The sequence below is a fragment of the Maylandia zebra genome, linkage group LG1 (genome assembly GCF_041146795.1).
Source record: "Maylandia zebra isolate NMK-2024a linkage group LG1, Mzebra_GT3a, whole genome shotgun sequence".
Classification (NCBI taxonomy): domain Eukaryota; kingdom Metazoa; phylum Chordata; class Actinopteri; order Cichliformes; family Cichlidae; genus Maylandia; species Maylandia zebra.
Genome location: NC_135167.1, coordinates 7,735,089 through 7,757,668, shown reverse-complemented (window position 1 = coordinate 7,757,668; position 22,580 = coordinate 7,735,089). Strand labels below are relative to the sequence as shown.

General features: G+C 40.3%; 1 protein-coding gene across 2 annotated transcripts in view; it reads right to left on the bottom strand.

Annotated features, from left to right (window-relative positions):
* Positions 1-401: 401 nt before the first annotated feature.
* Positions 402-22,580, bottom strand: part of igf1rb (insulin-like growth factor 1b receptor) — a 62,981-nt gene continuing 40,802 nt past the window's right edge. For both annotated transcript variants that reach the window (XM_004539747.2, XM_012920511.2), the window contains 19 exons: positions 19,721-20,027; positions 19,262-19,398; positions 18,077-18,221; positions 16,857-17,065; positions 16,497-16,623; positions 15,714-15,949; positions 14,162-14,329; positions 13,865-14,069; positions 12,306-12,610; positions 12,067-12,200; positions 11,057-11,216; positions 10,816-10,915; positions 9,837-9,907; positions 9,118-9,347; positions 8,872-8,979; positions 8,502-8,664; positions 7,483-7,612; positions 7,215-7,349; positions 402-6,105 (listed from right to left, as the gene is read on the bottom strand). In XM_004539747.2, coding sequence (XP_004539804.1) covers positions 5,580-6,105; positions 7,215-7,349; positions 7,483-7,612; positions 8,502-8,664; positions 8,872-8,979; positions 9,118-9,347; positions 9,837-9,907; positions 10,816-10,915; positions 11,057-11,216; positions 12,067-12,200; positions 12,306-12,610; positions 13,865-14,069; positions 14,162-14,329; positions 15,714-15,949; positions 16,497-16,623; positions 16,857-17,065; positions 18,077-18,221; positions 19,262-19,398; positions 19,721-20,027 — 3,596 coding nt within the window. In that variant the 3' untranslated portion in view covers positions 402-5,579. The remainder of the gene's footprint in view (positions 6,106-7,214; positions 7,350-7,482; positions 7,613-8,501; positions 8,665-8,871; positions 8,980-9,117; positions 9,348-9,836; positions 9,908-10,815; positions 10,916-11,056; positions 11,217-12,066; positions 12,201-12,305; positions 12,611-13,864; positions 14,070-14,161; positions 14,330-15,713; positions 15,950-16,496; positions 16,624-16,856; positions 17,066-18,076; positions 18,222-19,261; positions 19,399-19,720; positions 20,028-22,580) is intronic.

The following is a 22,580-nucleotide window of genomic DNA, read 5'->3' as shown; positions in this document are numbered from 1 at the left end:
ACTTGTATAACTATGCATGTGACAAATAAAGAACCTTGAACCTTGAATAAAGCATTTAGATCCTCCTGAATTGACCTTTTGGCTCACAGGGAATACTTGGATAAAAACTGAATACTGTAATTAACACGGACAGCACATGTGGTTTTGGCAGCTGCATCCAACATCCAGTTTATAGTCACAGGTTACTGTTACCAAATCCTGTTTTTGAAAAATAAGCAACATGCTTCAGCCGTTTATGTTAAACCTGTTATATAAATTCAGCCATATTCATTCACTGTGCTCATGTTATTGAACTATAAATTAAATACACTGAGATGTTCTACTTATATTTCCTTAAACCTTGACTAGAAATATACAAAATTCATCCCAAATAACATCCGTTCCAACAAAACACGCAGCAAAACAGTTTGCATACATTTTTATTCATCTTAAATCTCCTGTAGAAAAAAAAAAGAATCAGAGAAACAGACATTCTCTTTTCCTTCAGCCAATAATTTTTCCCAGAACTCAGAATATATCGATAACAGGAAAAATTCTTACAACAGCATGTACAAAAGAGAAACCAAAATGAAACCTCAGTCTAACAGATCATTTCAATAAAAACGCAAAAAGTTGGAAGGCTATGAATAATTTACACAAATCAAAAGTACAGGTAACAAAATGACCATCAATGTAACAAAAAAGGAGAGAAAAAAAAATATCGAAATTTGATTTTATGTCGGCTCTGTGAGGTGTTCCAGTGGTAAAAGTGAGGCAAAATTCAGACCACAAACTCCAAAATACCCATCCTGACCACCCAACATGGATTCGTTTCCTGCAGCTGGGCTTACAGAGACCTCCAGTTTGAAGTTATGACCCTGACAGGAGAGGAAGAAGGGTTTAAAAAAAAGAAAAGAAAAACGAGGGAGAGCATTTGACTGATGTGGAAACAGGTCTAGAGGCAAAAGCAACAGCTCTAAAGTCCTGTTATGGCAGTAAAAAAGTTGAAAAAAAAAATCCTCAAATGAAGCAAGTAATAGTTATAGTGAAATCCAGAAGTCACACAATCTTCACTTATCAACATTTCTACGTACCAAATACCTGCTGCAAGTATTGACAGAAAAAAAAAGTCATATAAAATGTGTGCCTGCTGAAACCGGTCTATACTGTCCACAGCTAGAAGAAGAAATCACCAGAGAAAGCTCGTTTTAGACTCGGCGGTGCTTCAAAGTGTAATAAAAGGCAGTGAGGGCTTTCACGGATTTAAACTGTCACACTGAAAGTGGTGAAACTGGTGGTTGTCAGCCTGCAGTCCTGCATATATGTATCCTTATGTGTTTAAACAAGTTTTAAAACAGCATATAGTAGCAGCATTGTTTTTATAAACCAGAAAAATAAAGTGAATGATTGTCTAACATCTTCAGTGGGCTTTCTAGGTCGGAACCATCATGGCACAGGTCACGTGTGGGATTTAAAAGGTGCGAATTTGGCCTTCAGGTAGACCCAGTTTCATGCACTACTACTAAATTACAGCTATATTTACTTCTCCTCTCTTTGAAAACCCCACTCGACAGTGTTTTTCCAAGCAACAATGGCATCCAGAACTGTACAAATATTAGGGCAACATAATGAAAAAATATATAGTAATTTCTCAATGTGGCCCTAATACACCCATAAAACATTTTTAAGTTGTACTCTTCATTATATTTTTTCATATTAAACGTTAGTAATTTATAGTACCATAAAGAAAGTTTGCATTGTGTGTGTTTTACCAAGCGAATAGGTGGATTTGCCATATAGTGGCTAGCTTAGGTCACAACTTCATCCACCTGATTACAGGATAACCTGAAAAATACAAAAGATAAAAAGGGGGGATTCTACATGCTACTTCGTAACCCTACAATGTGGTGGTGGATTATGTGCAGAGTAGGTGCAAAGGACAGAATTGCCCTTCCTCCATTCTTGTATGCTTGTAGCAGCTCCTCCAGACTTTAGAAAGCCCAAATACAAAAGCCATCGTGGGCCAAACTTCAATAGCAAGATGTTTGATGGTCATGTTTTTCCCCTTGGAACTTTTACCATGTTTCCAGGATGGTTTGGTTTGTGGTTTGGATTTGACCATGTTATTGACAGCATGCAGTGAGATCGTCATTACAGCCAGTCAACTGTAGGTGAGATGTTTTGTTGTTCTGTACATGTAGATAGATTGGAAAAAAAAGAAAAAAAGTGAGGTAGATGGATGGTTGAAGGATTAATAACAAGACCTTCCCCCACAATAGAGAAAAAAACAAAACAAAATGACAACATATCAGAAGGAAAACAAAAATATCTAATGGGGGATTTTTTTTTTACAGTGATTTACACTTCACACAAAAAGGACATAAATAACCAAGAAACATTTGGGCAAGGGATACACAAATGCTGCTTTCAGAGGCAAATAAACCTTTAAAAATCTTTCTATGTGGTCCACTCTGATCATACATTATGGTTTTTCTTCAGTAAATCTTCATAAAGAATACCATTAAGATTTATTCTCAAAGAGAAGGGCCTCAATACTTGTTCCTTTTATAAATCCTTTTAGTGTCACCTGTGACATCTTAATGTTCCCAAAGGAAAAAAAAAAACCTCTCAATGCTATAAGATTAATTTTCACCCATGTCTCAGCCCAATCTTCTACAAACACACGTTTATATGTTGAAAAAAGATAAATAATATGGGTTACTCTAGCAGCCTAAAGAAAACCACCCCTGATGAAGAGACAGAAGTTGATTAGAAGAAGGTGAAAGTATCCCACAGACAGGTTTCTGTACTCGCCTGAAATACATAAATTATGTTTTGCATTGTACTCTTAAGGTTTGCACACGGCACTAACACAGAGCCCTGAAACTGACAAAAATGCAGTATCAGAAAAAAAGAAATGTGAGTTCACATAATACTGTTAGCTAAATGATTACAATGCGGACTAAAAAGAACATTTTATACATCCTTTTATCTTTTATTGCCCGAGATTTTGGGAGGGTTTTGGCACACATTTAATGATTAATCTGGTCATTAATTACTTTTTCAGGACTTTTATGCATGTGTGGGGATCATCTGACAGAGCTGCTAGCCACTTAGCTACAGCTAACCTTTTTTCCCCCCAACTAAACTAGCATGAGGACCATTTCTGGTACAAATATCCCATTTTTAACACAATTATCTTCATATTCGGCTCTTGTTTTTTACCATGAATTAGGGCATATTATGGCAGCATATGATTTAATGAACACTTTTCTTTCATAATAAACCAGAACAAAAAAAAGGTATAACTAGCATGAGCCAGCAAGAAAATGTGTTAATATTTTCTTGCTGGGTAAAATGCTTCAGGTAAAAATGTAAACTGTACTTATCACCTGTATAGTTGGTAACAAATAAAGGAGTAATTAAAGTAAGTAACTTAATTTTTACTCTGGAGTTTGTTTTATAATAAGTTAGCTTGGGTGAACCAGGTGGCTCAGGTAGATAACTAGGATTAGCTCACCCCGACGCCACTGCGTGCCCCCTTTTAGTGTATTCTTGCTGCTAGGTGGCTAAAAGGCACTAAACAAACAGCAAGTGTGCACAAACCCTCCAAAAAAAAGGGGGAAACTAAGGTGATGAGCTGGTATAATAGAAGATTATCATAAATTACATATTTCTTTATTTAATATGCCTTCTGAATTATTTAACTAACAGTATTGTTTATCAGTGTTTAATGCTACATTTTGAAATGTCTCACTTCTACATTTTGTCAGTATTAGGTTTCTATACATAAGTGTAAAGGTCAAATCAAACGCAGCCTGACAACCATTCGGTTGTAAAAACACTGCTTTTGAGTATTGTTAAAAAAAGAAAAGCAGTCAGAGAGAATAAGAATGAGACCGAGGTTTAACACACACCAGGCTGGATGTCTCTGGGTTTTGACAGAACAAGGAAAAAAAAGAAGAAGAAGAAGAAGAAGAAAACAAACGGGAAAGTAGAACAGGATTAAACTTTCCTCTTTGACCTGAGATTTAGTTGGGACACCTGGCCTCTTAAGAGTGATAATGATGGGTAGAAGCGGTTTAGTCCAAACCATAGAGGACTGATGCAAAAGGGTCCCGAGAGAGTACAAGAACACCGATGGTCGTCGCACCCCATCGCTGTCCCCTAATTAGATGGGAGGGGAAGTGTTTCAAAACACAAGGCAAATAGTCGTACCTTATACGCAAACACAGAAACGAAACCAGCTCAGATACACTTTACACAGTTACAAGCATTAAAAAAAAATGGACTGTAGTTGAAACGTTCGTAGATCCAACCTGAAGGAGTTTTTTTTTCTCTTTTTAATATATAGATATTGACTATATTACAACCACAAAGAGAAATAAGGAATAGCAGCTTCTTTCTGTACACGATGAATGTCTCCAACTGTAGAAAAGTTAGAAAAGTGACACAAACAACTGGTGTGTACATAAATGCTCTGCCCACAGAGAGATGTTGTAAAGGTTGGAGACCGATGACTAGCCTAAAAAAATACCTGTTCGAATACAACAACAAAGACGCCTCTGAACTCGGAGAACCCCGACTGAGAGACGTTGTACAACTCGTGTTTATGTTTGTTTTTCCCATTTACACTTTTTCCATCCGCAGTCCTCGCTTTGAGTTTGTTTGTTTTTTTAATTTTTTATTTTTTTTGCTTCTTTATGGACTGTATTAGGCGTTTTAACCGTAATGGTACAGCACTTTGTGAAAAGATGTGGCTCAATTTCAGATAATTTCAAAGTCTATAATGTCAGATTTACTGTAGTGTAGCACTGTAGAGGGAAGGTAATATCCCTTTTATTTCAAAATAGTGCAGTAGCAGATTTGTTTTGCTTTAATTTTCAATGGAGTGTGTTGGAGAATTACAGGGCAAAACTGCAGAAGAGAGAATCTGACAAACAGTATAAATTTGGCAATAAATTTGGCAGAGTTGACCTTTCCCCCTCTGGTTGTTTGTTTCAGCGAGTTGGCTGTTGATCCGGCATTACGCTGACACTCAGCCTGCAGAGCAACCACACTACTGAACGACCGACGAGACATGCCAGTCACTCTTAAGAGTTTCTTCTTCATTAGATATGCTTAACGTTTTCACCATAATGCCCGTTCAAAAGCAAACAAAACGCCGCTCGTTTTATATAAAGGCCTATAGATTTTTCTTCTCCCATTTGTAAATACATATAAAAAAGTAACAAATGATGGATTATAAAATAAGTTCAGCCATAAAGAGAGAGAAAGAGATCTCACAAATTATTGATATTTTTCTTATTTGTAGTGTTTTTGATCTTCCCACTCGAGGGCAGTGTCACGTTGGACAGCCAGCTGGTAGAAACCAAAACTTTATGAAAAGGAAAAACAGAAAAAGAAGAACATGTTTGCTCGTCTTCCTGTAAGTCTCACTGAATGGTCACATCCAGCTAGTGGACCACGCGGTTTGCTGTATTTGATTTAAAAAACAAACAAAAAAAAATTCCCCAAAACAACAACAACAAAATTTTTTTTTATTCCATCCACTGAGATGTCCAGCAGATGGAAGGTTTGCAGTCTGGTGGGTTGTCCAATCAGCAAGCAGAGGACTGCGGGAGAGGCATGGCACGCTCATTTTTGCGTCCTCCATTCATGTGCGCGTATGGTGGCAGATCATCCAGAGACGGCCGCATTGTGACGCTCGAGCCCGTCCCGAGCCCCGCCCCCGCTGCGTGCCCCGCCCCCGACAGCCCATTAGCTGCTTGCTGGCTGGAGGGGTGCTTGTCCATGGCAGCTCTCGACGTGCAGGGAGAGGAAGGTGAGCTGGGAGCTAGCGATGGGCCAGGTGGTGCTTCTGAGCTTGGGGAAGGGGGCGTCTGTTGGGGAGCTGGAGTCTGCTGCAGTTGTGTCGATGACGGAACGTCCAGAGGAACATCTTCCATGTTGTCTAGCTTTTCCAGGTGGAGCTGCGGCGCATCGGGGGGCTTGTTATCGGCGCTGTAGAAGAAACTGACATCCCTGAAACACGGGTCCAGCTCATCCTTTATGCTGCTGATGATCTCAACAAAGGATGGACGCATCTTAGGATTGTACTGCCAACACATTCGCATCAGCTCAAACCTGCAAACACACACACACACACACACACACACACACACACACACACACACAGGTCAGGTCAGTATTCAGCAACAACATGTCCTCCTGCAGTAATGACCCTATCCAGAGGAACTGTACTTTCCTACCAACAAACCAATATTTACTTTTGCCAAATGTTTGCTTTCTGTTGCTAAAATGGCTGTATGACCCTCGTGCACTCGCTTCTTGTTTATGAAGTGCTGAGCTGATGCTGCCTTCACATGCATCCAGCACAGAGAGCTCTGCAGCCAACCTGATTCTGACAAACAAATTTATGACTCAAGCAGTCATAACTTATCAAACTTACACTGCAGTTTGAGTGGATTAAAGAAGCATCTTAACTTGTTTTAGAGTTGCTGTAAGGTGGACTCCGCTATTTCTAAAATGGTCACTTAAAAAAAATTATACTAATAATTTACACCAATATTTATCTTCTTAGAATCAACGTTTTCTCTTGTGTTTACTGGTACCTGGTAGTATCAAACATGCTACTACAACCAGAAGGGGGCAGTAATGCACCTAAAAGTGTTTTTTTCAGAAGTGGCAGCTCCAGGATGTCAAACTGGGCCTGATTTTTATTTTGTAAAGCAAGAGATGAGGTCCGCTGCAAACCAAACAATTAGGACACAACACATCATTATTAATTAAGGAAGTGCACTAGTAAGACCGTATTTTCTAGATATGCTAATGAATAATATTATTTATAAAATTGTTGCTGTTAGGGAAGAGAGCAAACCCTGGGACTTCACATTTGTTCTCCGCATGACTTCACCATCTGATGCATCCTTCAGTGTTTTCTTGTTGGTTGCCAAATTTGTCTGTGACACTCATGACTCTTTTGATGTGGATTTATACTGCGGCTGTTTCACATTAAGAAGAAACACATCTTAAAGAACACAAGTTCACACACTGAAATATAGATGGGCTGTGAAGGCAATCAGTACTGCAGTTCAGCAAATCCAGAGACCACAGGCTGAAGGGCAGCAGTTCCCCTTCACTGAGCGGATAATTAAAATTAACCAGCAGAGAAGAGGAAAACAGACATGAGAGCATTTTATGTGAATGTGCAGTGTGGAGTTTGTGTGTCTTACAGCATATCGGGACAGTTCTGAGGTTTCTCCAGAAGCCCCCCCTCCATGACAAAACGGAGAACTTGTTCATTAGAGAGACCTTGGTAGGGCTGTTCTGCCAGAGTGGCAATCTCCCACAGCACAACCCCAAATGACCTGTATAGAGGGAAATGGGGAGGGGGGCAAAAAAGTGTGCTTTCCATTATCTTTATGACAATGATGACATATTTTTGGAAGCAGTATACACATAGACTGAAGTCACCATGTGTGTTTTCATGCGTCTGCTTACCAGACATCCGAGTTGGTGGTAAAGACTCCATCTTTCAGGGACTCGGGTGACATCCAACGTACGGGGAGCAAACCTTTACCACCTTTGCGGTAGTAATCTGTCTCATAGATGTCTCTGGTCATGCCAAAATCTACTCACACACACAAACACAAGCGCACACAGACCAAAAGTAAGAAAGTGAAGCAAAAAACAGTCACTTCATGCTTTCAAATTTTTTCTGACTTCTTGGTGTAATTTGAGTGGGTTTGTATTTCATACGGTGGTGCTTTTTACTGGTATTATAACTCTTAAAACAGCATTACATTCACTGCCATCACTTAGGGTGTTTTCACACCTATGGTTTGTTTACTCTGGTCCGAATCAGTTAATCAGTTTGTAAACTTGTAGCTTTTCCCTGCAGTTTGGTTTGTTTTCACACAGAGAAAAATCCAAGTAAACTCTAAGCAAAGCAAAATGCATGACTACAACCCAGTCCCCTCATTGGCCAGAAGTTTCTGTGGATGGAAGCAACAAAAGCAAATACAGGAAGAAAGTGCTGTGTTCTGGACTATCAGAGAAGAAGGAGAATTTAAGCTCATGTCATGGCTAGCTGCTAGCCCGTACAGGCATTAACAGTGCCTTGCCCCATTCAGAATCCAAAGCATTTGTAGTTGGTTCGGATGGGGGTCGGATTACGTTCCCACCATAAACAAACCGCTCTGGAGTTCATTTGGAACTGCACTGAGACCACCTCCTCTAAAGGGTTTCAGCACAGTTGTTTTGGTTCGCTGCAGAGTGCTATTACTGTGCTAGCATCTGCACAAACGAACAGTTCAATTTAAACTGACTAAACACAGAAGATGTGACAACACCCTTAGACAGCACATCACATGAGCCTTAGACATTTTAACAAGGCACATCATTGTAGCTATAACTGTCTAGAAAATAGCTAATGATGCTAGTGGTGTGTTTTCTACTTTACTCTGTAATTGAGTTTACACTTAGTGAGCATACTTCCAGTGACAAGACTCATCCTTTACCTCCGATCTTAACAGTAAAGTCCTCGGCTACCATGCAGTTCCTGGCTGCCAGATCTCGGTGGACAAACTTGTTGGCGTTGAGGTAAGCCATGCCATCAGCAATCTGCCCTGCCATCTGAAGCATCTTCTTCAGAGGAGGGAGAGATAGGCTGGACCACTGTTGCTGGAGACATGAAGGAGAACAAGCGAACATGAATTATCTGACCCACAGGTGATACTCTCTCACTGCACTTAATTACAACATTGCATTACACTGGATAGAGATACAATTAAGTTACTATCATGCAAAAAACCCCTACTGATTAAATATTTAGCTTTGTTTTTATTCAGTACTCATTTTCTGTGGATCACTATGACGACAATTTACTACCTCTTTAGGTCGCAAGGAGCGCAAGTAACTTTTTAGATCTCCTCGGGTCATCAGTTCCATGATAACCAGCGTGGGCTGGCCCTGAGAGACCACTCCCAGGAGACGAACCTGCAACAAACATAGGATGATTCAAACACAGGTAACAAAGGGAACTGATGTAACCATGTGGCCATTTCTTCTTAACTAGTCAGAAAATATGAACTACCCTGATTTCTCCGTAAGATCTGAATTTATGTGAGCACATACCACATGATGACAATTGAACTCCTTCATGACGGAGGCTTCATTGAGGAACTCAATCCGCTCTCTCATGCTGGCCGACTCATTAACAGTCTTAATGGCAACACGCGTCTCTGGTTCGTCTTTGACCACACCTTTGGCTATGCCTTCGTACACCATGCCGAATGACCCTTGGCCAAGCTCCCGGCTCAAGGTGATCTTCTCCCGTGCCACTTCCCACTCATCTGGTACATACACTGCACATAAAAAGGCATTTTTATGTTAGCAAAAGAAGCGTGATTACTTTCTGATGTGTGCTGCCTATCCACATCCAGTGTTAGCTATTTAACAAAGCAGACAGAGAGATAGTGATGTAAAGATTCAATCTTTCAAAAACACATTAGCTAGCCTCGCTCTAGTGGAGAGAGTCCAGCTGACAAATTATTAGTTATTACTGCAGTTGTTTTCTGGTTGATTGTGATTGTTGTACAAGTGTAATATATTTTCATGGCTTTAAATTAGTGATAAATTTGATAAAAACTGGCTGGCTTTGCTCCCTGGCACATTAATGTGCATAGGTTATAAATGTGATTTAAATTCCTATAGGTGTATGGTGGCTGAAGCTGAGGCAGTCTTATTAATAACCAAGATTTCCATCTCAGCAGTGCTGATCACAGGTACTTATCAAATGTTTTGTTTTTCAACTAAAGGCCACTGAATGGACGGGAATGCTTAACTTCACTCACTTTCTGCTGCGCTGAAGTACTCTGGGTTCACTGAAGCGTACAGAACTCCATTTCCGAGCCGATCACTGTTCCTGACAAAAAAAATAATAATAATAATAATAATAATAAAAAAAGATATTACAGACACAGAACAGGGAGCATGCATAAGGGTATAATCATGCACATCAATTTTTTTTATTTTACAAAGAATACTAGTAAAATGCAACATTCACTGTTGACACAAGTGAACTTTTGCTTCAGATGCATTTACGCTCCCAGATATACTCGACATTTGTTAGGCATAACAGTGCCTGGATAGAGCAGGAGGCAGCAATGCACAGCTCTCTAGCACTTGATCTTCATACTAAGGAATGGACAGGTTAAAGACTGACTGATTTACAAACTAGAGAAGTTGTTGCAGTGCACGTGTGAAAACAAGTATTGTAGTATTTCAATTAGGAAACCTACTGTGGCTGGCTCAGAAAAAAGAAAAAAAGATTAATAGGCCCTAAAGTAAAATCACAGTATGACAGGTGTTGCTAATTTCTTCTGGAGACTCATTACTTCATATTACTTCAGGTTGTTTTGAGTTCAAATCATGCAAATTTATGATCTTCAGTTCTCTTCAGGATAATTTTGGTATTTCAACATAAACACTAAATATTATAACCCCACATACAACAGGGTGCCAATCACGTAACAGATGGAATTCTAGCTTTATTTGCCACTTAGTTTTATGGACTACAATTGGCAAAAGCATTTTTGCTTTGGTTAGTGTATTGGTTGAGTGACTGTGGATCACAGTGTGACCACACCACCCATTAGTACGTTGTTTAAGTGTTTATTTTGGGGAAGAAAAAGGAAGAAAAGTACATGCCCATATGCCTTTCATTTTGGTTTTTTTCCTGATACAGGGTCGCGTTTCTTTCGGGAAAAGTATGGCATTCTCTTTCTCAGGATAGATCTTTCGTAGGTGACGAAACACTTCTTGTGCACAAACCTTTTCCTGTTGAGAACAACCATCACTCCAATCAGAAGGCAGATGAAGATGATGATGGAGATGGGAACGAAGATCATGGCGTAGAAGATATTTTCATATCCTGCTAGGTCGAACAGTTTGATTAATATCATTGGTAGTTTTGACGTCATTCAGTTGTTAGAAAACAAAAAGGCACAACATTTTGTTTAAAAAAATGCTGCAATCAACTCTAATGATGCATGATCGCATGCGTCTTACTTACGTTCAGCCACATAGAGATCCACAGTTTGTGTCCAGGAGCCATTGCCAGCCAGAGACGTGGCTCTCACTCTGACTGAGTAGTTTCCTGGACTGAGGTTGGACAGCCGAACGCCACGCTGGGCCCGATACATTTGACCAGATACACATTCATGCTTCTCAGTCTGACACACACACACACACACACACACACACACACACACACACACACACACACACACACACAGAAAAGAGAGCTTATTATGGAGTAAGTTTTACTAAATCCAAATCAAACATCCAAGGGCCTGCTGTTTTTAATTTGTACTGTGCAATAAATAGTAAGGACAGGGTTTAGGGTGCCAGACCCATTCTGCCTCAAGATGAATAAATAATAAGTCTCATGTCTGGTCAGTGGCGTATTTGATTGGTTAGCATGTACTTCTGAGACCCAGCGTTGCCACTGTTTTTATGGCGTTTCTAAAACGTAACTCCTGTTTGTTGGTTCAATCTGTTCTGCATTTAAAATGAGCACATTTTAACATGAGAACACTTCTGCATCACATTCTGTGTATCAGAACTGACTTCCCAACATTTTCAGAGCATTAGGTTAAACTGAAATTCTGTGTTGTGCAGTGAAGACTAAAGGAATAGTGATCATTTGTTTTTCATTAAAGGGAAAATGAGAGATTATGGCGTTGACTTTGATACTTGCAAACGTGAAATGGCTCTAGCTAAATGACTGGCAGACAGTCAGACTGGGTAACATAAAAATCTCTTCTTTAAAGCTCATTTTTATAGACTTGCTTTGATGTCACATCCCTTTTTTGTTTTTCTTTTGTGTTTTTTGTTTGCTATTAGCATCTGTCCCTTTTGCTTTAATGTACTTTGTGAACTTCCTGCCAGTCTTAAAAGTTAGCAGTATTATAAGTATTACTTCAGATTAATCACTTCATACAGAGGAGAAGATGATCTACGAGCAAAAAGAATTCTGAATAAACTACTGAATTTACTGGAAACAAAGGCAGTTTGTCCTACCTCAGCACCCAGTTTAAACTTGATCTCATACATGAGGATAAGTCCGTTGGGACGAGGCGGCGTCGGCCAACGCAGAAACACCCAGTCCTCGTGGCCTTCCCAGGTCACTGGACCCGGGATGTCATCGGCTTTTTCTGGTAAAATCACAGCCAGAGTTTAATTACAATGGGTATCAAAGAAATCACAGCTTGGTCATGTGTGTCCCAGTTGCCTGTAATGTTTCAAAACAAATTGCTGACCTGCAGGCTTGGTTCTGGAGAAGACAAACTCCGCTGCGCTGCAACGTACGACCTGTCGATTGCACGCATGAACATCGATGCGGTAAACCGTAAAAGGCTGCAAGCCAGAGATCTGCAGCTCACGTTCTGTCACTGATTGCTCAATGAATTCAAATTCTTGGTCTGCCGGATCCTGTTCGGGGGTGCTGCTGTTGCCAGCGGCTTGAAGAGGAGGGGCAGTGCTACTGTTGCCGTGCAGGTGGTTGCGGCGGGAGTGAGTAGAGTTGGCGATGCCAAACAGATCTCTGCGGCGACGATCTGCTGGCCTGAAAAGTAGAGTCAGAGGAGAAATTCTAAGTGTGAAACAGGTGGATTTTAAGTGACATTAAGCCCAACCTGAGTGCAATTTTTCATACTTTGGAGCAAGATGTGAAATACTGCGGTAAACCACAAGACGCTGAAACCTGTCTGTCTCCTTTGTTGTTTACTTCTTAGCTCTTTAGGTTTGTGCTGATTCCAGAGTTACTGGAATACTTTGCTCAAACTTGACGTTTTAAGTGATCTGTTTTGTTTTTGTTGCCACTTGGCTTTTGGTTCAGCAGCTCTGATGAAGCATGGTAGGAACACTGTAAACAGAATTACTGAACAGCTCAGTTAATTTTCTAGTTACTAAACTCTTACAGGCAAAGCACACAGTACGTGCCGAAATGTGATATATCAGACCCACTAACACAGCTGAGCAACAAGAGATTACCAAGTAGTTTCCCGCATGTGCCTTTATTTCATAATATTTCATTGGATGGAATACCAGACAATGTTATTGCCAAGGTTTTGTCTCAACCAGAATGAAATATAGACACCTTTTAAATGGCTTTTGAAAATGTATCCTCAATTATATTTCATCTAACACCAAGAAAGAAATGTTTTCTTTGGCTAATTATAGTTAAACAGTTCCAGCCAATCCATAAAAGACTCTGGTAGGCGTGTAATGATCACATCAGCAGAGTTTACAGATACTGTCCCATTCATGTTGGTTTGCACACATCTGTTAAAGGTAAGCTCAAAACTAAGTGCAGAAAATATGATGACACTTGATGTTTATCTTTAGATGGAAGTACACAAATCCCTTTATTCTGGCCTGGCAAAACACACCAAGAACTAATTATTCCCAATGGACTTGCACATGTGTGTTGAGACATAAAGAAATAATGTGATGCAGATGTCCGAAGTGCAATGCAGCAGGGTGACTACCTATCACTAACCAAATCAAACAGAAGCTGAGCCACTATGCAGGGAAATGAAGAAAAAGTAAATACATTTGTAGGGAAATTTCAAGAAGGATAAAAAAATATAAAGACTGAATTATCACTCCTCATTAGGCTTGTAACTGCTATGCATAATTATACTGTATAATGACTAAAGACCAAAGGAAGAAACTGATCTCTAACCTGAAAAATTACTCAAATTGTGCATGCATAGATATTTGGTTAGTTCACATAGGGGTAAAAATCAAGTTAAATGTTGCCGTAGCTACACAACGGCTGTGCCACATGGAGAAATAACGATCTTGGGTTAATCACCTTGGTGTGAAAATGGAGTTGTGCAGGAAGTTTTCAAAGACTTTTCGGTAAGAGGCGTCAGCAGCTTCAGCCTCCAGGTCTTCCACTGATTTGGGGCAGGGACAACAGCCTTTACCTGCCCCATCTGGATTTAGTTTAGTTGGCTTTGTCTCCTCTTCCTGGTCTCCCACCCCTATGGCAGCGATCCTAATGGGAATCTTCAACTCTGCAGGAGAAAGAGAAAGATTTGTAGTTCGTTTGTGACTTAATTATTAGCAGCAGGGGTGGCAATGGAAGTTTATGCCTGTGTGCGTGTACCTTTGGAGCAATAATTGTGCTGATAGAGCTCTCGGTCTTCCGCTTGCTGCTGCCATCTTACCAAGTAGTACGTCTGGTTGCCATTCGCTGAGACAGGGGGCGACCAGCGTACCACCAGTTGAGTGGATGAGTTGGAGTACGCTCGCACATCCTGAGGCATGGAGGGTGCTGAGAAGCACAGAGGCATAAACTGATTTCTAACAACTTTTGAGTAAACTCTTTTCTCCTTCAGGCTGCCAGTGCAGATGTGATCGTCTGACATCACAGTGCTGCTATGTCTTTACACTGCAGCTGGACTTATTTAAAGCAGCCTTCCATTTCATCTAATTACTGCAGTATATTACAGTTTGTTTAAATCAGATTTTCTCCATCTCTTTGACTTGCAGCTGTGTTTATTTCAAACAGTCTTCCTCTCCATCTCCTTACAGTATGTTTGGATAAAATCCAGAAATGCTTTAATTCTGACAGAGAAATAATCCACTTCTATTTGCAAAACAAGTAGCAACTAAGCATATGCTGTACGGTGGTTTTAAGGTATACCAAACCATTTAGTATAAAAATATACTTCAAGGATATGATTTTCAGTAACATCACAGTTGTTTGCTACTTTTGTTAAACTAATAAGGGAAATAAAGCAGTTGCTAATTCAAACCACCAGAGGTCAGTGACAGTATGGCAGCAGCCAAACAGTAAGGCCAGAAAGCCAGCTGAAAACTGCTATGCATTGGTGGGGATACAGTAATGCCCCTTTGGGATTGTTTAGACCGAACGATAGAGGGGAGTCGAACAACACATATAAAGCTACAATGCAGTGGTGGTGAAAACATGGCCACAGCAGGATACCTGCAATTCTGCAACTAAAGATATGGACAAGGTAAATATGGTTTTTTTGACTGATTAGTTTACGATTAGCTTTGGCACTAAAACCAAATGATGAATCTTTATTTTTGGGTTGGGTTAAACGGCACCAGTTGTTTGCACGGTTGCCTCATGGCAAGAAGCTTCCTGGTTAGATTGTGCTGTTTGCTTGTGTTCCCTGTGCGCATGTTGGTTCTCCCTGCATATTCTGGTTTCCTCCTACAGTCCAAAGACGTACGTGTTAGATTAATCGGCGATTCTAAATTGATCGTAGGAATTAATGGTTGTGTGTCACTCTGTGCTGGCCTTAGGATGGACTGGTGACCTGTCCAGGGTGTACACTGCCCTGGACAGATGGTTTTGAAATAGATAACACACTGAAGAATAAAGCAGTATATGAACGTGTGGGTGAAAATGGGGTTTGCAGTGTCTAGCACTGAGAAGTTAATAACACCAGAAAAGTGCTACATAAATGTCATTTTATTTAAATTTCCTTCCCATTTCAGCTGCTTATGTTGAATGAAAACAAAGGCATTACTTGGGGATATTTAGTGTCGGCTTAGTCAAACAACAATTTTGCTCTTTAACTCCCTGGTTATTCTAACGAACAAAAAAGTACTTTCTCCACTTTTAGAGAGAAGAAAGTACAGACTGTAAGAGACTAACTTTTGATCTGTGCTGTTGTGGTGTTTACCTGAGGGGCTGGTGCGGATGTAGACCACCTTGCTCTTGGCTCCTGGCATGTGTCTATCCTCCACTGTGAGTGTGATAGCTTTAACAAAGATAGCATATTGTGTCCACGGCTTCAGGTTGGACAGAAGAACTCCAGGATCTGACTCCTTGTCAGGCCTCAGCTCCACATCCACCATATTCCAGCTGTTGGAGCCACAGCCATCCTGTCCCTCAAACTCTGTGATGTTCTGGTAGGGCCTGGAAGAAAAGGGCGAATTATTAATTTATTACTGTACATCTATTTAATTCATGTGTTTTTTATTACACAAATGAAGAATGTCAGCAAAACACAAAAATCTCATCTTCCTCAAAATAATAGTTAACACAGACAGAAAGACCACATTTCCATCGTGTTTTTTACTTTGCTGTATTTGTTTGTTGCCTGGCCCACCATTTTTAATACATCATGTCTTTGCATCAGTTTTTCCCCTCATTCTTCTGCAACGATTTAACACTTAAATGTCCACTTAAAGTCAGCTCCTAATATTCGCCCAATAGTTGTGGCTGGAAAACCATTAAGTGAGATTTCCTATTGCTGATTCTCTGGACATTTGTGAAACTACGTACCAAGTTAATATAAAACTTGATTAAAGTAAAATTTCCTGTATTTAAAGTCCTGTTAATGTTTCTGAAACCTAACCTCTGACAGTTAACTTAAAACATGTTGGCTGATAAAGTGGTGGGATTAAGATTCAGCTCAGTAACACTCAGCCTGCAGATAAACTAAAATAAACAAAAAACATACGCTTCCTTGTAGTAGACAATGAAGCTGATGAGGTCTCTGTAGTCAGGGGGCCGGTAGCGCTGCCATGTCAGCTTGATCCTTGTGCTGCTGGTGCTGTTAGACTTAAATTTCAGAATAGTGCTTTCACCTATGGAGGGAGCAAAGAGGGGGGAAAAAGCGCTTCAGTATGTGTGCATTAATATGCAGCAATTAGTGTTGACAGAGTGGCGCAGTAAATACTGACATAAGAAGCAGAACAGCATCACGCTCAAAAGAGGTGTTTGCAAACTTCTAGTAAACTAGAGTAACTTCAGCACATGAACTGGACATAGCAATTTAAATGTTTGTGGTTTTCAAACTGAAGCTCATTTTGACCCTTACAGCTGGCTCTGTCGCCGTTGTTTCGGAAATCACTCTCATCAAAGCGGGCCTGGATGCCTGTTTTGTTCCACATTTTGCGGATCTCGGACATGCACAGCTTAGGGTTGGCTCTGAAGAACAGCTTTCCTGTTTTGATGGTCAGATTGTGCTGCTTCCAGTCCCAAAGATACTGTAACTGTTGGTTGTCGAATGCAGAGAAGGCATACATGCTAGAGGGCAGAAAGAGGAGGAGATGAATGGATTACAGTCATCAATATGCTGCTTCGTTCTACATTCATTCGTGTATGTTTATCTATGAGTGTATTGTGTGTATAGTGATTCATGCTAGGCTGAGAGCCAACTTTCCCACCAAGGTTAAGGCCTTATTTTCAGCACGTAATGGAAAACTACACAACATATCCACTAGCGACTTGTCTATTAGGGGAAGCTATGCTAATTGAACAAAATGTAGCTATTTTACTCTTCTCGGTAGATCTCTCTTCTAGCTGGAGGTTTAATGACCCAGTTAGACAGCAGAGGGACTGCTTGACAGCAGGATAAAAATCACCTGGCAAATCCGATTAACCAGGGGCTGACATTTTTTTGTGTGCTGGAGAGGAGGGTTTTTTTTATGATTCTCTGGGTAACACCCAGACATCAAGGAATGACTGTAATGTGGGCCTTGGGACAGTAAGATTCCTGTGAACACAAACAGATGGAGGAGGGAAACGAAGGCCTCTCAATGACCCTGAGAGAACCTTTCCTGGGACTGTTGGAGGTTATACCTCATTCACAAACAAATAACAAACAACTGCACTTGTTCAAGTTTTGTTTAACTTTTTTCACTAAAGATTGAACATCTTGAGGATGTTGGATCACATCATTCTTATATATTAGCTGAAAATGTAGTTACTCAAGAGTTGTGTTTGTTGAGCACTAATTTTTTGTGGTTCCTAGAGTTTTCAAAAGTAAAATGAGAGAGAGAGAACCACTTTTACCTTTACCTTACACTATAAAGCACCTTGAGGCAATGTTTACTGTGAAGTGGCACTAAACTAATAAAACAGAATTGAATAAATGAATAGAACTAATTAATATTCAGGTGAATCCTTGAGAAAAGTACATGAGAAGAAATGAGCTCAGAGTGTCCCAATGCACAAACATCCGTCTCCACTGTAAGGCATTGAGATTAAAACCTTGGCTGTATGTTTATCCACGTAGAGAAGTGTGTGTGTTCTTACTCTTCATGGAGGTTTTCTCCATCGATGTATCTCAGGCTCCGAAGGAATGCAAGGGAGCTCAGTGTGTGCGAGTGTATGATCCGTACGTAACCAGTCACCCTTTGGATCAGACCTGTGAAACTTTCCAGCTCTGCCACCATGTTATCTAAACACACAGACCGTCACAAACACATTCATTTATCTATTGATGCATTTTACCCTTTAGTACTTCATTGCTGGCTTAAAGAGGACTTATTATCATTTTATGCATTTCCTGTCATATATATGCTGTTACAATGATGGATGCTAATTTTTAAACATGGCTAAAATTTCAGTATGTGTACAAGCAATCACCATGAGTGAAAACTATGAAATATAAAATGGGCTAAATGCTCCATTTCAGACGGTTGACTCTATACTGTGTGAAAGTAAGCAGATATATGTAATATGTTTATCTTAGGCACATGGCCAGGACTTATTCCTGGAACAAAATGGACCTTCAGACATATGACTAAACAAGTGTGTTTCATCCAAAAGGTCTGTAGAACCTAATTAACAGAGGTATCAACATTTTCCTGTCATTTCTGGCCATATGATAATCATAAATGCATTAAGCTTGAGAACATTAAGCCCCGCTTACAAAAAACAAACCTGGTTATTTTTCTTTGTTTAAAGTTTAAAACTGCTTTGGAGTGTGTCAGCATTTTTCATATGGGTTAAACCCTGAGACTCTGGCTGTGAGCACAAAAGCTCCACCCACCTACTATTTACAAACCTTCTATTTATGAAGAGAAGCCAATAAGAGCAAAGGTAGCTTAAAGGTAGGGACAGGGGAACTGAACCAGGTTGTTTCAGTCAGTAGATTAAATCACAGGCTGCACAAAGGCCCAAGAGGAGACAAATAAGGATTATTTTGAACTGGAAATTACATTGTTACTGTAAAATAATGTTATTATAGAACCATTTTTAAACTGTTGTAATCCATGACGACAGCTTTCCTGAATGCACAATGAAATATATTCAAATTGTTGAGTTCTCATGTGACTTTCTCAAGTAGCAAAATCTGTGATAACTTCTTTTTGCGTCTGATTTAACGGTGTGAATATAACAGATCTTCATAATGTTCTACACCAGCTCCTCAGGCCTCCCTCACAAAGAAATGCGAGTATTAACAGTCGTATTGCTGTGTTACACCGCAGTACTTACGGCCTCTGCGGATGTTGATTTGCAGGTGGCCTTTGATAACAGTGCAGCCTTTGAGAGACTGAGCAGCAGTCATGGAGTCGATGACCTTCCCATCACATACTTTATCACACAGACCATCACAAGCTGTGCAAAACATACTGGAGACAGACAGAGAGAAAGGCAGGAGACAGTGAATGTACAGCGTCGTTCTTGACAGGCATCTATTTGCCAAACTGGTTTAGCGGGGTTTTCTTTCTTTCTTTTTTAAAATTTCTGTCCCTGAAAGATTTGACGTCAACATTTCACAGAAGCAGCCAAAGCATGTCTAGGTGAAATTCCTCGGCATGCTTAACGGCCTTCACTATTTGGAAGGCCATACAGAGACTATGATGGAACTAAATTCAATATTAGCAAAGCAACAATAAGCAACAATAAGGAGGGTGTTAAACCAGGCTAAATTCAGGTTGAACAGCAGCTCACCTGTTTGGTGCAGCACGTGTGTACCCAGATGGACATTCAGGCATGCACTCTCCTCCATGGATAACGTATCTGTCAAGGTCGGTAAATTGGGCTTTGGAGCAAAGCTCGGCACTGATGCAGCTCCAGCCCTCGAACTTGTAGGTGCCTGGGGGGCAGTCAGCCATGCAGCGGCCTTGGTAATAGTAATGCACACATGCAGTACATGCTGTGTCACTATCGGGGACTGTGCAGCTGCCCAGACACTGAGGGTGGCAGCACTCGCCGTCTGCTGTGCACGCTCGCAGTGCACACTTCTCTGGGCACCCCACTGTGGAGACAGAAAGAAAGGGGGGTATTTTAGTCAGACAATTTCCCCCAGAAAATAATAAAAACAATAAAAAAACAAAACAAAACTCAGAACATGACATTAATTTTTAGGTACATAGCCTGTAGTTAAAAATTGATTTTCTGCTTTTCAAGAATTCAAAGCACTTTTCAGTGTTTCCTCATACACCTATCCACACAAACTCAAATACATGATGGCAGTGCTGCTGTGCTATCATCATCTTGCTCAAAGGCACTCTGGCCTATGGAGAGGCTGAGGTTCCAACAGCAAACGAGTTGAGTTGATAACATGTTCTATTACTCGAGCCCCAGTGGTCATTTAGTAAAGATGACTACAGATTTAACTGCTCCCTTATACGTTTCCTATGTGAATGTTTTGCACAGATGATGCACATGTAGGTTTGCTGCAGCAGGAAAGATAATCTCACCCTGAAGGCAGACCAAAAAGGTTTTCAAATTTCCAGGTTGTAGCACAATCGTAGAGTGCCATGTGCCATTATTATTTACCTGGCACACTTAAAGAACAACGTAAATCTTTTAATCAACATGAAACAAAAAAGCAAACAAACTTCTTAACAAACAATTGTGAAGAAGAAGAAGAAGAAGAAGGCCTCATTAAAACCTCAGCCTGGTTTAAAAGCCAAAAAATAAACACTGTGTTTTAAATAACTTTTAAAACAGGGGTGCTCAATACGTCGATCGCGATCGACCAGTCGATCGCAAAGGTAGTATTGGTAGATCGCATGGCATTAAAAAAATAGATGCCAGCCTATCATCCATCCCGTCACTTGATTGATACAGGGAAGCCAGTCAGATGACAGCAGATTTTTTCTGACGCTTAGGTCGCTGCGCATGCGCAAACAGCGGCGCGAAGTGTAGTAAAACTGACAAGCTAGTCAGCGAGTTAACTCCAATTTTTAGCTCTCGGTTTTTTCTCTTAAACCTGGCCGTCAGCAGCTACTGTCCGGACTATGCATCCCTGGCTGATTCAATTCAGTGCAAGTCATCAGAGTAAACTCAGGTAATGACAAAAAATTTACATAGTTAATTGTGTTGTGAAATATTGGATATTGCGGTTATGCATGTATATACATTGTAGATATAAAGAATCCTCAATATATTTATAAATAAGTATATGTTTTGGATTTTTGTAGTGGGTAGATCATTTTGACTTGGTCATTTTATAAGTAGCTCACATGCGGAAAAAGTGTGAGCACCCCTGTTTTAAAATAACTCCAGATGTGAAGGGGGAGTGTGTACCACCATTTAGGAGCAGCTACTCCAAAAGGCCAATATCCTCTATGTTTTAATTTGGACTTTTAAAAATATTTTTGTTTAATATTCTACCGTCACACCATTCAAAATGTAATATTTCGCCCTTAATACCACTATAAACAAGTTAAAATTTTGGAGCAAACAACAACAACACTGATTTATTCCCACTGATGCAAATCCATATTTAACAACCAAACAGAGCTTGCAGTGAACCTAAAACCATAACACACAAATATAACCAGACAGCCTTCAGTGTGAACATGCCTCTGTTATGACACTACTGGCTTCAGTTCTGAACAAATTATTTGCATTTACCAGTGAATGACTGACAATGCATGCATGCACACCCGCCCAGATTAAAGCTTTTAAATACACCAAGAGCCACATATGAGGTACTCATGCAAGCTGCTTCATATCCAACCAACCACATTTGAATTTTTGTTTTCTTAGTCTTACTATTATAAAAGGCAACCCAACCATGGGGAGCCACAAGCCAGTGTACTCTTCATGCATGTCTCGATCTTGGAAAAATGGGCATTGTTGTGTGAGGAAGAGCATCTACTGTAAAATCTTTGCCAAATCAAACACACAGATTACGAAGAACAAGATTTCCATATAAGATAAGTTGGGGTGACAGAGGAGGACGCTAAGGATAGGGTAAGATTGAGACAGACGATCCACTGTGGCGATCCTTTAAGGAGCAGCCAAAGGAAGTAGTCGTGGTAGTAGTAGTATTCTTAAAATTACAGAATAATGATAATTATAGAATTCTAAAAAGGTGCTTCAGCTGTGCTTTCCTCCCTGATCCACTCCGGATTTTCCAGCCAACAGAGCTACAAATAACTCGTCCAGTTGCTGTGGTGTTCCTCTAAATAAGAGGATATTGTAACTGATGACAGGAAAAAGTGACTGAGGAGTTCCAGAAGAAAAACACCATATTGACATACATATAGAGAGCAGCCACATCTCGTCATGGCCTTTGTCTCTGCAGCGGGGGAATTTAAATGAAGCGTGATCGACAACAAAACACCAAGGCAGCTTATTTGACTAGCTGACACATACCTTTCACCATCACCATCACGCAGCTGAGCAGCAGCAGCCTTTAACCCACCTTTACTGTCGGCAGCTCACTGCTTCAACATGACATAAGCTGATTGGCTCAAACTGACTCTAAACAGTAACGTGTCTGCCACAGAAACAAACACTAACTGCTATGGAAACACTGTAAATCCCTGCTTGAAATTATTTGGTTGTGTGTCCT